Raw genomic sequence first — 15,826 nt, 5'->3', positions numbered from 1 at the left:
GTTGGCCCCGCCCTTTCTTATCTATAGTTAAAATAGAGACAGCAAATCCGTTCCTACATTTCTCAAGAGTTGTGTTGTATCTAAACACAGTGTTATATACTGCAGTTCTTCCGTTCTGTTAGTAAGGTACTGGAATCAAAAGATGTCCGACGTTTCCAAGTTTGGCAATTACGCATGACGCACAAAGGGAAATATTCATTCAGGAGGGGATGTTCTAAAATGAAAGTCGAACTCGCACTTCACAGCGCTGATGCTGTCGATGCTCGGCTTGCTGCCAACCTGGGGGTGCCTCGTGCTCAGCGGGAACATCTCCGAGCGTGGAATTCCTCGCGATGAAACCAAGGAGGGATCTCCCCCTTGTGAATCACACGCGCCCTGCTGTTGAGATTCTTTGCCAACCTTTTTAAACTCTGGGAAAGTGAACCGCCTCAGTAGTCTGTTACCTAGAACCGAGAAAGTAGTCGAGGTCGCAACTGGCGCTGTTGTCTCAGAACTGTCCGTGTTAACGACTGTTGGTCCGTGTCTCCATACTAAAGTTTTGCTTTTGCATAACGGCTTTGAGGAACGGTCAGGTGGCGTGGGACTGAGGATACTGGACGGCAAACTGCATCTTTTTTGGTAGTAACTTTCGTCAAATATTCTTACACTGGGGTCTAATGGCTTCAGTTTTACTTGATCAGGTCCACCCTTTCTAACATTTTTGCCCGTGATGGGTGTCAACAAGATGCCTAGAGTACTGGATGTAGGGGTGGCTGAAGCACCTCTGGGAGGGTTTTTGGCTGGCCGGGGCGAGTAGAGAACTGACATCTGATGCTCATTCCCCCTGGTCAGGTGGGGCAGGTAGCCGTCACTACTCTTCTTCTCCCCCAGCTTAGAGAAGGTACAGGTCTGGTCTTTACATGTCCGATGAGGAGGTCTGGGGGTAAGAACACCTGAGAAAATCAAGTCTTGTGGAGAGGACGGAGACCTTTCATTCTCTCTGTCGTACTCTTCAATAGAGTCCATAGATTGTAGCCGACTCTTTAAAATTAAAGAATTCCTTCCTCGACCCGTAGTTCTCGAATGCCAGGTTGCGTCCACTGCCGCAGAGCAGTCACTCGTTGGACCCGTTTGCAGGATTTCATGTCGCTTAACTAAGGGATTCAACTTTCCTTCCACACTCTCATCATTTACACCACAGTCTGAAAAATCTGTCTGCTTACTCTCTTCAAATTCTCGCACTTTTTTGGGGTTGCTTGTGAGCGCAAAAATACAGTCGGTGTGGCCAAGATACTTTGCCACCTCCACAGCCGAATTTCCAACTTTGTTCTGTCGGTCTATCTGAAGACCCAGCCTCTTAAAAGCTCTCACTAAGAATTCGAGGACGGGAGAGTGACCAGCCACTACCGCGTACATCAGAGCGGTATTCCCCCACAGGTCAATCATCTCTGGGTCAGCATTATGTCTGACCAGTATTTTCACCGCGTCTAAGTATCCCTTTTCACTTGCGTAACTTAACGCCGTGCGCCCGCTCTCGTCCTGGCAGTTGACGCTGGCGCCCTTTTGGATCAGAAGCTCCATGAACTTGCAGCGTGTTTCTGAGTCCGGTAAAAGAACGGAGGATATCAAAGGGGTCTGCGCACCCTCGGTTTTGGAATCGATAATTTTCCCATCCAGCGCATCAAGAATAAATTTCACCAAGTGGACCTTATCCTTCGACATGGCCTCCAAAAGAATTTTGGTGCCCGTTTGTCCATTGGACTTTTCTGTGACGTTAAACATGGTGGTATTAAAGAAGATTGTCTCATTTACAGATGTAGACGAAACATTCTTTGCTGTGGAGCAGGTTATGGGTAACCTCTCTCCCAACTCGATGTTCACCGCCAAAAAACAACCCCTCAACACGGTTTTATAGTCATGGAAAGCCATGGTGCACCGAGTTGTCAAGACAACGCAAACATCATTATCATACTTTGTTCTGTTTTCTAATGGAAACATTAGCTTAATTATAATAAGGGGCTTCAGAGAGTGAACCGCCCGTGTTTATGAGTGGGTAAGGGGACGAGAATTCATTAAGCGCTTGTTGAATGTGATTATGAAGCGGGTTTGAACACTAGCAACCCGACTAGCCTGAGCCCCGATTGCATAGGAGAGGCGCGTGGGTGCGTTAACCCTCTCGCTCACTACGCAGTTGGCTATCCCTCGTTCTGAAAAACAAAAACAAATCACAAAAACACGGCCTGTGTTCGACAGGCTTCAGTAACAGACAAAACTACTGTAGCACCCCAACACAACCCATTCACACACAGTTCAACGACTTTAACCACCAAAATAAAATGAATGGGTCCTAGATCCTATCCTTCGGATTAACACATACCCGTGTATTCTCCTATATAAAATATTTTGAATTATATATAATGAAGTTAGAATTTAAAATACGTGCTTTAAAACGTCTGATTTATTCCATTACAATGTCATAAATGTAAAACCCCCGAGGTTGTGCGTGTTGCAAAAAGTTTAAAAAGTTTGACGCGTTGCACATCTTGGCAGCAGGTTAAATAACTGACACTCGTGGTAGGCTACCCTACAGTAGGCCTATACCACACAGGAATACAAAAAACCCCCCACAACGTCAAGTTCCATTTTACACCTGGATAGTTTATTGGTACACATACTATAAAACAGTATTAAAGAAGCAGGATAACAACAGTATTTTCATTGCTAGAAGTTCAACAATACAATATAAATACAAAAACACGCACAGAATGGTCCGTCGACAAGCTACAGTTAAAATAGAAAACAAAAAGAGGATTTAGAAATTGAGGAAATCAAAAGCGACATAGTTTAGCAAAAATAATCTGCTTTTCTCGACAAACTACAGAGCGAAAGGTTACGTAAATCGCACAACAGAAACATTCAACTAGTGCAAAAAAGCCTCTAACAAACATTAGTCTTAAACTACACATTATATTTAATATATAATATATATTATATGTATATGTATTTATATATCGTTATATAAATAACCCCTTATTTTGGCATATATCATTGTAAAATAATTTAAACGTCCTAGCAGACATTGAGTGGCACATTTCGAAAGCGATGGAATAAAATGTAAAAGCACTTTACTCGTATTTCTGCACTAGATATGTGGAGAGAGCATTAGTGGTGTGAGGCGCGAGAGGATGGGCAGAAACAGAGAAGAGAACGCCGTGGTTGATAATTGTCTTTCCAAGAAACCAACTAAACCTTACAATTACCCATCCCTTCATTGTCAGGATAACCGTTGAACACATTTGGTCAAAAATCATTACCTACATACATCCCAGTATATACATATTATCTCATCTACCTTTTTTTTTATTAAAGGAATTACAGCAGAATAAAACAGCAGAATAAAACTCTAAAATAACTATTGGTTTGTTTTTCTTTTGCCTATCTGTGTAAAGCGATTGGTTTGGTCAGTTTCTGAGTGTAGTGCCATGCACATGAATGCCTGACAACACAGCTGTCTACTGTATGTGCACAAAAAACTACAGTACCCATGAGTCATTTCTGAACAAACGATTCCATAATGCACCTCTTCCTGTCAAGACCTCTAAGACAACACTCCCATCACGTGTGATGCTTGTTTTGAACTGTCCCACACCATAGATACTGTGAAATCAGATGTCCCTGCTCAGGGGAGTAGTAACCCGACATTGGTTCAAAACATCACAACTCATCCACCTTATATACACTCAACTGTCTCCATGGTTACAGAGAGACCCCAGCTACATTCTCTGGACTAAACACCCCATCCACACTGTCCCAGCCCTTACTGTACCTAGTCATCCACCCCCGTCCAGGAAGAGCTGTCCAACAGCGGACCCTCCCCCCGACAATACTGAATGGATGTTCTGGCCATGACGATAAGCCGTTTGGTTCAGCCCACATTGTCTAAGCTGCTACAACGACATGGCAGACGCCTCTCTAGCCACTAGGGACATCAAGTAAGCGTTTGATGGCCATGTAATAAAGCTTGTAATAAGCCTATTAATACTGTCGCTAAGCTCTACAGCCCTCTGCAGGGAACCCACTCAGCCACCCTGAGACAGAGAGGCCGAGGGGTGGGCCCTGTGGAGATGGGGGGCTTTAGGACCCTGCGGTGGGGTCCTGGCCTCCGGTGGAGATGTGTAACAGTCCAATCCACAGCCCTCCTCTCCTGCAGTGGTGTTCTGCACAGGTGCATGTCTCTGTGGGAGCTGTGACAGGGTGATACAGAGCGAGTAGGGACCTTGTTTTGGGTCCCAAGTACACACCTGTCTCTGCTGCAGTCTTCTGAGAGGTGTGAGAGCAGACAGTCACACCAGGACAGTCTGTCCAGGCTGGCTGGTTTCTCTGTCCAGGCTGGCTGGTTTCTCTGTCCAGGCTCTCTTCTCAGTGCATTGAACTGTCCACCTCGAGGTGTGGGTCTTGATTTGTTTGTTGAAAACGATGGAATAGAATACGATCGTTTTTTCTTCTAAAAATAAAAAGAGGTGTGGGGGTACGAGGTGTAGGGGTACGAGGTGTGGGGGTATGAAGTGTGGGGGTACGAGGTGTGGGGGTACGAGGTGTGGGGGTATGAAGTGTGGGGGTACGAGGTGTGGGGGTAAGAGGTGTGGGGGTGTAGGGGAACGAGGTGTGGGGGTATAAGGTGTGGGGGTACGAGGTGTGGGGGTATAAGGTGTGGGGGTACGAGGTGTGGGGGTACGAGGTGTGGGGGTATAAGGTGTGGGGGTACGAGGTGTGGGGGTATAAGGTGTGGGGGAACGAGGTGTGGGGGTACGAGGTGTGGGGGTACGAGGTGTGGGGGTACGAGGTGTGGGGGTACGAGGTGTGGGGGTACGAGGTGTGGGGGTATGAGGTGTGGGGGAAGGTGTCTCTCCTTTGTAGACTGCTTACATGTTTAGTTTTTACATTCTTATCAAAACATAGAGAACCTAGTGAACTGCTACATACTGTAGTGCCCCTGATCATTTAGGATGGACTACCACATTTAAAGTGCTCTGGACACAACTCTGGTGTAGCGTACAGTATCATTCACATATTGTGCCGACATAAAGTTAAAACTAATAAATATTTGTCCCCCTCCTTCCAAGTTGGGTTTGGTTGGTACCGGTAAACGTACCGTTGGCACCAGGACAGATCTGTTACGTCATGCCGCCATGACAACCACCGGACTGAGGACAGAGAGTGTGTGTGTGTGAGGTGCAGTCTGTTCTGGTTTCAACTGCCATAGCTTTTTTAGAGGCCAGAAAGGACTGTGCCGGCGGTGGCAGGTGTTGGTGGAAGGCCGGAGGATCAGGATGGTCAGAAGGCCGGAGGATCAGGATGGTCAGAAGGCCGGAGGATCAGGATGGTCAGAAGGCCGGAGGTCCAGTACCAGGAGGAGAACACAGCCTGCCACTGCTGAGTCTTAAGATGAGGGGCGGGCACTTATCTGTGTGTGTGTGTGTGTTTGTGCGTGTGTGTATGACTTGTGTCTGTCTCTGGCGAGAATGGGTGTCACACCTCTCTGGGGTTGGAGTGTACATGCGTGTGTGTGTGTGTGTGTGTGAGAGTGTGTGTGTGAGAGTGTGTGTCCCTCAGTCGCTCACACCACTGTGGCTGGTCTGCGGTCCATCTCCTCCTCCAGCTTCACCATCTGCTGCATGTCCTTGGCCTGCCAGAGGAAACAACAGCATAAGCACACACACACACACCAAAAAAACGCATTCCGCAAAAAAACTCCCATAGATTATAGTCTTTGTTGAAGTAGGCTTCCATACTTCACCCAAACCCATCTGTACTGAAATATCTCTTCATCTACTGTCTACCCAGTTCAAAACAGACTTTAGTCTCGATGTCCAGTCCTGTTGTCCTAAGTCACTCTTCTGAGAGCAAACTAAATGAAGCTCTTAGCTACAGTGTTGCAGCATGCTGAGTCATGCATGTGTGAGTGGGTCTGGCTGCTAGGCAACCATCTGACTCAGATCCCTGACTCATGGCAGGGAGGCGGGGCTACGACACCCTGGGTGCTGCATTCAAAACATGCAGGCACCTTTCATGACATGGTGGAAATACCAAAAGATTTCTCTTGCTTTTTTACAACAACGATCCATCTATTGCTGCACATCAGATCAACGACTCAGACCACAGGTACAGTTAGAAACTTAAAGTCGCTCTGGATAAGAGTGTCTGCTAAATGACTAAATGTAAACTGTATACACTGGACATCCACACACATTCACATTCAACGCTTTTTGGGGGGGAATGGAAAGGGAAGACACCTGAGTTTGAAGACTGGGAACAAAAAGTATGAAGGGATGATAGATGTAGAGATGAAGGGAGGAAAGAAAAAGTGGAGGGATGGTATTTCCTACCTTGTTTGTTTGCATGGTGTGATTTCAAAAGCTGTGCAAGGAAAGCAAATGAAATTAAAAACAAATGAATGAGGGCACACATGTAACATTCATGTACAGTAACATACATGTACAGTAACATACATGTACAGGCGATGAGTTCATGACCAGATGGCAACATGAAAACGCAACACTGGAGCCCCCCAGAAGCAGGGTCCAAGCTCAGCTGCATTTCAGGAGTTTTGACTGGACAAAAGCGTCAGCTAAGTGAACATGTGATTACACTGTTGTAAGAATCTCAGACTCGCTGGCCTCAGGTGAGTGGGGTATGTTCTGGGTTACGGCTGGCGAGGGGAAGCTCATCTGCTGCAGGTCACTGTTTACCTGCTCATTGAACTTGTCCAGTTTCTCCAGCTGTTCCCTCTGGGCTTTCTCCAACTGCTCCATCTCCTTCTGATGCTTCATGGCCAGCTGAGAGGAGGAAGTGGAAAGAGAGAGAGAGGAGAGAGGAGGTGAGAGGAGCAGGAGGGGGAGGAAAGAGAGGTGGAGGAGAGAGAGAAACGAGGTCACTGTCATTCACCCAGAACATCTACAACCATAACTCCAGCTGGTGAACGGAAGGTGAGAACTAATCACAAACCCTTTTCCGCTCCTCCAGGAACTTCTTGGTGTTGCTGCTGTTGAGCTCCCTCACCCTCCTGAGGAGAGAGGCAGAGGTGCGTGATGAAGACAGACACCTTCACCTGGATGTCCTCACTTACACTGGCTTGCTCCAATGACGTCTAGTGATTCAAGGTAAACTGGTGTGACTCACCTCTCTCTCTCTGCCTTGTTTTTGATGGTTTTGTCCTGGCTGATGGCTTTGCTGTTCTCCATTGATGTCTTAGCCTGGTTGGCACGCATCTCTTTGCTCTGTCTGTGAGGAAAGGAAGGCCGACAAGGTTTTCAAGGAAGCATTCAAGGAGTGTGTGTGTTCCTGCATGTGTGTGGGTGTGTTATTGTGTGTGTGTGTGTTCCTGTGTTATTGTGTGTGTGTGTTACCGGTCGTGGATGACTTTGAGCTGCAGGGTCTGCTGCTCCTGCACGGTGTTCAGCAGCTTCTTCAGGTGGTCACACTGCTGGGTCACATGACTGTCCTTCATCTGCTGCTCCTCAGAGCTGTGGCAGTTGATCATGTCTGACCACTCCTTAGTGTGCTGGGCTGTGATGTCCTTCACCTGCACACACACATTTGCGTGAAGTTAGCATCCCTCAAGTGAGCATCCACAGGTACAAAGCTCCTAGTTACTGTTGCTTAGCGCCCCGTACCTTAGCCTTGTGGTCCGTAGTTAAGGTCTGGATCTTGATCTCCGTCTCCTTCTTCAACTCCTGACAGTTGTTCTCCCTGCGAGGAGAGAGAGCAGGAGTCAGGGGCCCGCAAGTGGGAGGCCCTGGGGGGCTCTCCACACGCACACGCACGCCCACACACACACACACACCCCCCCCACACACACACACACACACGCCTCACCCCCTCTTCTTGATGGCCTTCTCCAGCAGCTTCTCCTGGGTCAGCTTGTCCTTGTCGTGCTGGGCGATCATCTTGTCCACCTGGGTGCAGTGGGACTTCTGCATGGTGTTCTGGTCCTGGGGAGACACGACACAGGCTCAGACCTGTGGAAACGGCTCATACCAGATCCATTCAATCAATTACAAACAGGATTCATCCTGTAAGACTGTGGAATTGTAATGAATGTTACGCAAGTGGACTGTGATCAGACATGGGCATAGGTAGAAACAGCTCATTTGAAATTCAATCTTTCAGAACCAAATCTAAATCAGGCACACATGAATACGATTACACCAACCGCAACAACAGTATTCATCCAAGAACAGCCTGTGGAATTGTAATGAAGGTTACACAATCGGGCCGTGTTTTGAAAGTGTATCCTTTGATGAACCAGACAGCGGTCTGTGACAGGTGGTCGTATAACGGCTGATTCAGGAGAGCTGGTCATTAGTGTGTCCAGGACTCACACATCCTGACCACTGTGGTCGAGGAGCGAGGGGTGATCTTAGCAAGTCTAATGTCTGCATGGCCACCTCAGGCTGGGCCTGATCAAAGACAGACGAACCCCGTATGGGGAAGAGACAGGATGCACTAGTGTGTGCGTGGTTTGGGTGTGTGGGGTGTGAGTGTGTGTGATGCGTTGTGTCAAGTGTGTGGTTTGTGCGTGTGGAGGGACGGAGGGAGTTAGCGTGTGTGTGTGTGTGTGGGGAGTGAGGGTGCGGTGTGTGTGTGGGGGAGGATGAAAGGGAGCGTCTCTCTCTGACAGGATCACGAGGTGTGCAGCGTCCAGCGTCCAGTGTGCAGCCTGCAGCTGCGGAGCCTCACCCACCTTGGAGTGCTTCTTCTTCAGGGCGTTGAGCTCCTTCTGCTGTTTCTTCAGCAGCTTCAGGTAGGTCTGCAGGACACAGCAGACACAGGACAGGTCAGAGAGGAGCCACAGCTCAAACACTTCACATCCTTCAAGTCAACAAAACACATTTCTGTGTGGGCTCAAACGGTAACTTGGGATGTTTCCCCTTTCTGTGAGCTCACCTTCATTTGTTTCAAGTCATCGATATTTACAGTAGGCACGAGGGCAGATGTATCTGGTGGGAGAGACCAAACATGTATTACAGTGTGATACAGTGGTGTGGTTGAGAGAGTGTGTCGGAGTGCCTTGTGTGTGTGAGGGTGGTGTGTGTGTGTGAGGGTGGTGTGTGTGTGTGAGGGTAGTGTGTGTCTGAGGGTGGTGTGTGTGTGAGGGTGGTGTGTGTGAGGGGTAGGGGTACCCTTCTTGGCCTCTGCGGTGTTGTTCTGGGTGGAGCTGGAGGTCTGGGCCAGCTCTGAGCTGGTCTGAGGCGACACGCTGCTCTTCACAGTGTTCACCTTGCCCTTCTTGTCGTTCTTCGAGCTCCCGTTGGGCACGTCAGCGATGTCGCTCTGCGGGGATGAGAGAGGGGGATGAGAGAGGGGGATGAGAGAGGGGGATGAGAGAGGGGGATGAGAGAGGGGGATGAGAGAGGGGGGATGACAGATGACAGACAGGGCAGCCAGACATCTGCAGGTGCAGCTCAGTAAGTCTGATCAGAAAGCAGCTTCTCTTTTCGATAAGGTATCAGGACATTTCATCATCACTACCAGCCACACATGGAGAAACCAAGGCACCACTAGCTACTGAGCACAGGCTTATAGATACCCTGTGATTACCAGGCACAGTGTGTGTGTGTGTGTGTGAGGGGGGAGCAGGTGAAGGTGTACCGTTTCGATCCCCAGAGCTCTCATCTGGTCAGCTCTCTTCTCTGCTATAGACAGGAACTTCTTTGGGTCGGACAGGGCATCCACAATAGCTGGAACACACAGCACATGCTGCCTCTGAGCTGGGCTCCGTCCACACTGACGGCTGCTGCTACTGCACATGCTCACCATCCAGGCCCTGGGCTGTGCTTAATGACTAGTCAAACGTCTTGTTCATTTGCAGGCCTCAGACCCTGTGTTTACGAGCACATCACTGCTATCATCATTTGCTTCATGTCATTACACCAGATGTAAACTCCAGAGAGAGGGAGGAACACTGGGCTGGAGGAAAACTTTGCTTCTGTCTCTCCTCCCTGAGGACGGACTAGCAGCCCACGTGTATTACACACAGACACACACGCACAGTACATACACCCACACCTACTTATAGCAGACTAACAGGGTCTCGTACGTCACAACCAGAATGATATGACCTCAACACTGACAGGAACAGCCAGCAAGAAAGACTAGTAAGCACTCCTCATAAATGAGTGCAAGTATCGGTCTCTCACTGTTTCTCTCTGCCTACCTCTTTTTCCCTCTGCCTGCCTCCCTCTCTCTCTCTCTCTCCCTCCCTCCCTCACACACACTCATCGTCCGCGCCTGAGCCCTCACCTCCAAAGCCGTCGGGGACGTAGGTCTTGAGGATGATGTTGCAGAAGACTGTGGGCAGCGACAGGGGCTTGTTGCCCTCGTTCCTCAGGGAGATGTGTCTGTAGCCCGCCTGCAGGCCGTCCAGGGGCAGGATGCGCTGGCCTATCAGCTTGTTGTTGTCGTCGTACACGGCGATGCGCAGCACAGCCAGGTCTGGCAGGATCACCTGACGGAGAGGGGGGAGAGATAGAGAGTGAGGAAGCAAGAAAGGAACAGTCAATGAGGGAGAAGAGCCAGAGAGAGAGAGAGAGAGAAAGAGAGAGAGAGAGAGAGAGGGGGGGGGGAGAGAGAGAAAGATGGAGACAAAGAGGCAGAGGAGAGAGAGACAGGTGTGGACTGGAGGCTTCCTCATGAGCATGACTCAGGCTGTGCAGGCTACAGAGATATCAGCAGTGTGTTTTCATATGAGGAGGATGAGCCACAGAGGACACTATCTACAGACGCTGCAACACTACGAGGCTCTGGACAGGGATGATAGCACAACAGCCTGCATATCTAACACAAGGCCATCTCATCAGCCCGCATGGGCACCCTGTTCTGGGAGAGCTGGGTGTGTGTGAGTGTGTGTGTGTGAGTGTGTGTGAGTGTGTGTGTGTGTTACCTGGCCTTGTGTTTTCAGATAAGACCGGGGAGAGCGTGAAAGGGGGATGATTAATAAATGAAAGGAAGGTTAGAGATAGCACAGATGAACTGTCGGGAGAGGTTGATGTGAGTGGAACTGTAGTCTCTCTGTGTGTGTGTGTGTGTGTGTGTAGGAGAACATGTGTGTGAATGTGTAATAGTACACTGCCCCAGACAGCCGGGAGTATGTGTGTACAGGCATACATGACTAAATGTGTAAAAGTCTCTGTACGAATGATCTATTCTCCATATGTGATATGTGTGTGTGTCTGTGAGAGAGAGAGAGAGAGAGAGAGAGAGACAGAGAGAGAGAGAGAGAGAAAGAGAGAGAGAGAGAGAGCATGAAAAGGCAGCCCTGCCAGCACTGCATGTAATGGCCCTCCTGATGGCAGTGTGTGTGTGTGTGTGTGTGTGTGTGTGTGTGTGTGTGTGTTGGGGAGCACTGCGGCAGGCTGTGATTGATGGTGTGTGTTGAAGGAGCTGGAGTCACAGTCATGGCTGAGATACTCCACATTCTGCTGAGAGCAGCGCTCTCCCTCTCTCCCTCTCTCCCTCTCTCCCTCTCCTCTCTCCCTCTCTCCCTCTCTCCCCTCTCTCTCTCTCTCTCACACACACACACACACACACACAATCTTTCCCACAAATATCTGTCTCTATTCTTCCTTTGTTCCTGTATGTGTTTTTTGTTCCATTTATTAGCCGTTTTTTGTCTGCCTTCTCTTGTCTTTCTCTGTCTGTCTCTGTGATATTCTCCCTCGGTCTGTCTGTCTCTGTGATATACTCCCTCCCTCAGTCTGTCTGTCTGTCTGTCTGTCTGTCTCTCTATCTCTGTGATATTCTCCCTCTGTCTGTCTGTCTGTCTGTCTGTGTGATATTCTCCCACTGTCTGTCTGTCTCTGTGATATTCTCCCACTGTCTGTCTGTCTCTGTGATATTCTCCCTCGGTCTGTCTGTCTCTGTGATATACTCCCTCCCTCAGTCTGTCTGTCTGTCTGTCTGTCTGTCTCTCTATCTCTGTGATATTCTCCCACTGTCTGTCTGTCTCTGTGATATTCTCCCACTGTCTGTCTGTCTCTGTGATATTCTCCCTCTGTCTTCACGTCTCTGCTACCTCTCCCAGAGAGTGGTGGTGTTCCTTGCTGTCCTTCCCCCAGCCCCCTCCCCTCTCCTCTCCTCTCCTCTCCTCTCCTCTCCTCTCCTCTCCTCTCCTCTCCCCTCCCCTCTCCTCCCCTCTCCTCCCCTCTCCTCCCCTCTCCTCTCTGTAGTAAGGACACATCACCACAGGGACTTCACTTCTCCCCCAATCCCTCCCTCCCTCCCTCCTCCTTCTCTTCCTTTGTTCAACTACAAACCACTTTCCAGCCTGGACGCAGACAGCATACAGAACTAACGTTTGGAAAGTCCTGTAGTCATCCCTCCCTTAGTTTCTCTCTCCCTGTCCCTCCTCCCCCTCTCCTTCACTCTCCCCCGTCCCCCTCCCTTCTCTCCCTATCCTCCCCCCTCCCCAGTTCCCCCTCTCCTCCCCCCTCCCCCTCTCATCCCATCCTCCCCCTCTCCTCCCCTTCTACCTCTCCTCCCCCTCTCCCTCTCCTCCCATCCTCCCCCTCTCCTCCTCCCTATCCTCCCATCCTCTCCCCCCCCCCCCCTTACTTTTCTGAAGACGAAGGGTTCCTCGTTGTATGCTGGGTTCAAGCCGTTGTTCATGACCATGCGCGTGCGGAACTCCTTGCGTATGGTGTCCGTCGGCAACCCGTACATGTCCACCTCTACGTAGGTACCTATCTTCTTATCTGACAGGAACTGGCCTGAAAACACCTGTACAGAGAGTGGGGGGAGGAGGAGGGGGACAAGAGAGCAGGAGGAGGGGGACAAGAGAGCAGGAGGAGGGGGACAAGAGAGGAGGAGGAGGAGGACAAGAGAGGAGGAGGAGGAGGACAAGAGAGGAGGAGGAGGGGGACAAGAGAGGAGGAGGAGGAGGACAAGAGAGGAGGAGGAGGGGGACAAGAGAGGAGGAGGAGGAGGACAAGAGAGGAGGAGGAGGGGGACAAGAGAGCAGGAGGAGGGGGACAAGAGAGGAGGAGGAGGAGGACAAGAGAGGAGGAGGAGGAGGACAAGAGAGGAGGAGGAGGGGGACAAGAGAGGAGGAGGAGGAGGACAAGAGAGGAGGAGGAGGAGGACAAGAGAGAAGGGAGGAGGGGGACAAGAGAGGAGGAGGAGGGGGACAAGAGAGGAGGAGGAGGGGGACAAGAGAGCAGGAGGAGGAGGACAAGAGAGGAGGAGGAGGGGGACAAGAGAGGAGGAGGAGGAGGACAAGAGAGGAGGAGGAGGGGGACAAGAGAGGAGGAGGAGGAGGACAAGAGAGGAGGAGGAGGGGGACAAGAGAGGAGGAGGAGGAGGACAAGAGAGGAGGAGGAGGAGAACAAGAGAGAAGGGAGGAGGGGGACAAGAGAGGAGGAGGAGGGGACAAGAGAGCAGGAGGAGGAGGACAAGAGAGGAGGAGGGGGACAAGAGAGGAGGAGGAGGAGGACAAGAGAGGAGGAGGAGGGGGACAAGAGAGGAGGAGGAGGACAAGAGAGGAGGAGGAGGGGGACAAGAGAGGAGGAGGAGGAGGACAAGAGAGGAGGAGGAGGGGGACAAGAGAGGAGGAGGAGGGGGACAAGAGAGCAGGAGGAGGGGGACAAGAGAGGAGGAGGAGGAGGACAAGAGAGGAGGAGGAGGACAAGAGAGGAGGAGGGGGAGAGGGGGACAAGAGAGGAGTAGGAGGGGGACAAGAGAGGAGGAGGAGGAGGACAAGAGAGGAGGAGGAGGAGGACAAGAGAGGAGGGGGAGAGGGGGACAAGAGAGGAGGAGGAGGGGGACAAGAGAGGAGGAGGAGGAGGAGGGGGACAAGAGAGGAGGAGGAGGGGGACAAGAGAGCAAGAGGAGGAGGAGGGGGACAAGAGAGGAGGAGGGGGAGAGGGGGACAAGAGAGGAGGAGGAGGAGGAGAGGAGGTGATTTGAGGAGATTTTGCATAAATAGTTGAGAGAAATTAATCGTGTTTAGGACCGCTAACTCTGACCCCTGAGGGTGACCTTTGACCTTACCTGCACGCTGCAGGTGGCAGCTATGACCCCGTCCACGGGCGTCTCAGAGAAGGGGTCAAACATCCTGTCTGACCTCCGCATGAAGTCAGGCTTCAGCAGGTACCTGTCAGAGACAAGAGAGAGAGACAGTTTAGACAGAGAGAGAGTCATGAGAGAGACATGAGAGAGAGAGAGACATGAGAGAGACATGAGAGAGAGTCATGAGAGAGAGAGAGTCATGAGAGAGAGAGAGTCATGAGAGAGACATGAGAGAGACATGAGAGAGAGATGAGAGAGAGACATGAGAAAGAGAGAGACATGAGAGGGAGTCGAGAGAGAGAGACAGACATAGAGAGACAAATGAGAGAGAGAGAGAGAGAGAGAGAGTCATTATCGTACAGCTGAACTACTAGATCCAGGTCTGATGATAATGTATGGGATGGATATAGCTCAGTGGAACAGCATCTGACTGCAGATTCATTAGTAGCAGATTCCAAAAAAACAGCTTTATGAAAAAACGACACAAATAAAGACCCCATTTAATTTAAGAATAACCTAAGAACTTAAATGAAGTCCATGTTTATGGATGTGGCTGTGATTCATGAAATGATTCTACCTAGTGTCGGTTATATAATTCATGCGAGCTAACGAGAGAGAGAGAGACAGAGAGAGGGACAGAGAGAGAGAAAGAGAGAGGGAGGGAGAGATGGTGTGTGAGGGAGAGAGTTAAGTAAGGCCAATGGGCACATTAGAAGCACATTAGCAGGAATGGGTGTTGTACTGACAGTGGAGATCTCCTCCCATATGAGATGTGCAGTGTTAGCAGGGATCTCTGTGCCCTGGGGCCGGCGTTAGAACGAGGGAGGGAGAGAGAGATGGACGGATGACAGGAGAGCGCCACGGAGCTCCTTTGCTAAGATAGTCGTCGGCAACGCTGAGTGAGAGGGAGCCCGTATCTCCAGAGCTCTCATTGGCTCTCAGGCGGATGGTGGTTACGGTTGCCGCAGGCCAATACTAATGAGATGTGACACGCTTTAATTGATGAGCTTTTTTGGGAGGGAGGGAGGAAGGGAGGGGGGGGGGGGGTGGTGGAGAGAGAGAGGGAGGAGGGGGGGAAGGAGGGGGGGTGGGGGTGGTGGAGAGAGAGAGGGAGGAGGGGGGGAAGGAGGGGGGGTGGGGGTGGTGGAGAGAGAGAGGGAGGAGGGGGGGAAGGAGGGGGGGTGGGGGTGGTGGAGAGAGAGAGGGAGGAGGGGGGGTGGAGACAGGGATGGAGGGGGGGTGGAAAGAGAGGTATAGAGGGGGGGGTGGAGAGAGAGGTATGGGGGGGGGGGTGGAGAGAGAGGTATAGAGGGGGGGTGGAGAGAGAGGTATAGAGGGGGGGGGTGGAGAGAGAGGTATAGAGGGGGGGTGGAGAGAGAGGTATAGAGGGGGGGTGGAGAGAGAGGTATAGAGGGGGGGTGGAGAGAGAGGTATGGAGGGGGGGTGGAGAAAGAGGTATAGAGGGGGGGTGGAGAGAGAGGTATAGAGGGGGGGTGGAGAGAGAGGTATAGAGGGGGGGTGGAGAAAGAGGTATAGAGGGGGGAGGGGTTGGAGGGGAAGTAGAGCTCTCACCCGCAGGATCCATTGTACTCAAACTTTCCCTGGTTCAACTGCATGGCCAGATCTAATAGTGAGAGAAAGAGAGGATTCAGTTCAGATTAAATGCATTCACACATACAGAAAACAAACAGGAGCAAAGCCCCTTCCAGAATGTTCTGAGGAGCTGTTGCTCAACCCAGAGAGGGATGGAGGAGAGCAGGCGTTTCCACCTCACTGATATCTC

At 50.7% G+C, this 15,826-nt stretch overlaps 1 protein-coding gene across 5 annotated transcripts in view; it reads right to left on the bottom strand.

The window, feature by feature from the left end:
* Positions 1 to 4,807: 4,807 nt before the first annotated feature.
* LOC124468439 (1-phosphatidylinositol 4,5-bisphosphate phosphodiesterase beta-4-like) overlaps positions 4,808 to 15,826 on the bottom strand; it is a 54,060-nt gene continuing 43,041 nt past the window's right edge. For 4 of the 5 annotated variants that reach the window (XM_047021155.1, XM_047021153.1, XM_047021154.1 and 1 more), the window contains 16 exons: positions 15,616 to 15,667; positions 14,026 to 14,128; positions 12,592 to 12,756; positions 10,282 to 10,486; positions 9,631 to 9,719; positions 9,162 to 9,312; positions 8,926 to 8,978; positions 8,723 to 8,788; positions 7,855 to 7,970; positions 7,653 to 7,728; positions 7,386 to 7,561; positions 7,159 to 7,260; positions 6,985 to 7,042; positions 6,729 to 6,815; positions 6,366 to 6,396; positions 4,808 to 5,665 (listed from right to left, as the gene is read on the bottom strand). In XM_047021155.1, coding sequence (XP_046877111.1) covers positions 5,589 to 5,665; positions 6,366 to 6,396; positions 6,729 to 6,815; positions 6,985 to 7,042; positions 7,159 to 7,260; positions 7,386 to 7,561; positions 7,653 to 7,728; positions 7,855 to 7,970; positions 8,723 to 8,788; positions 8,926 to 8,978; positions 9,162 to 9,312; positions 9,631 to 9,719; positions 10,282 to 10,486; positions 12,592 to 12,756; positions 14,026 to 14,128; positions 15,616 to 15,667 — 1,607 coding nt within the window. In that variant the 3' untranslated portion in view covers positions 4,808 to 5,588. The remainder of the gene's footprint in view (positions 5,666 to 6,365; positions 6,397 to 6,728; positions 6,816 to 6,984; positions 7,043 to 7,158; positions 7,261 to 7,385; positions 7,562 to 7,652; positions 7,729 to 7,854; positions 7,971 to 8,722; positions 8,789 to 8,925; positions 8,979 to 9,161; positions 9,313 to 9,630; positions 9,720 to 10,281; positions 10,487 to 12,591; positions 12,757 to 14,025; positions 14,129 to 15,615; positions 15,668 to 15,826) is intronic. The other variant, XM_047021157.1, reaches the window with a different exon arrangement.

The sequence above is a fragment of the Hypomesus transpacificus genome, chromosome 6 (genome assembly GCF_021917145.1).
Source record: "Hypomesus transpacificus isolate Combined female chromosome 6, fHypTra1, whole genome shotgun sequence".
Lineage (NCBI taxonomy): Eukaryota > Metazoa > Chordata > Actinopteri > Osmeriformes > Osmeridae > Hypomesus > Hypomesus transpacificus.
Note: the sequence above shows the minus strand (reverse complement) of the source record. Positions and strands in the feature narration are given on the sequence as shown.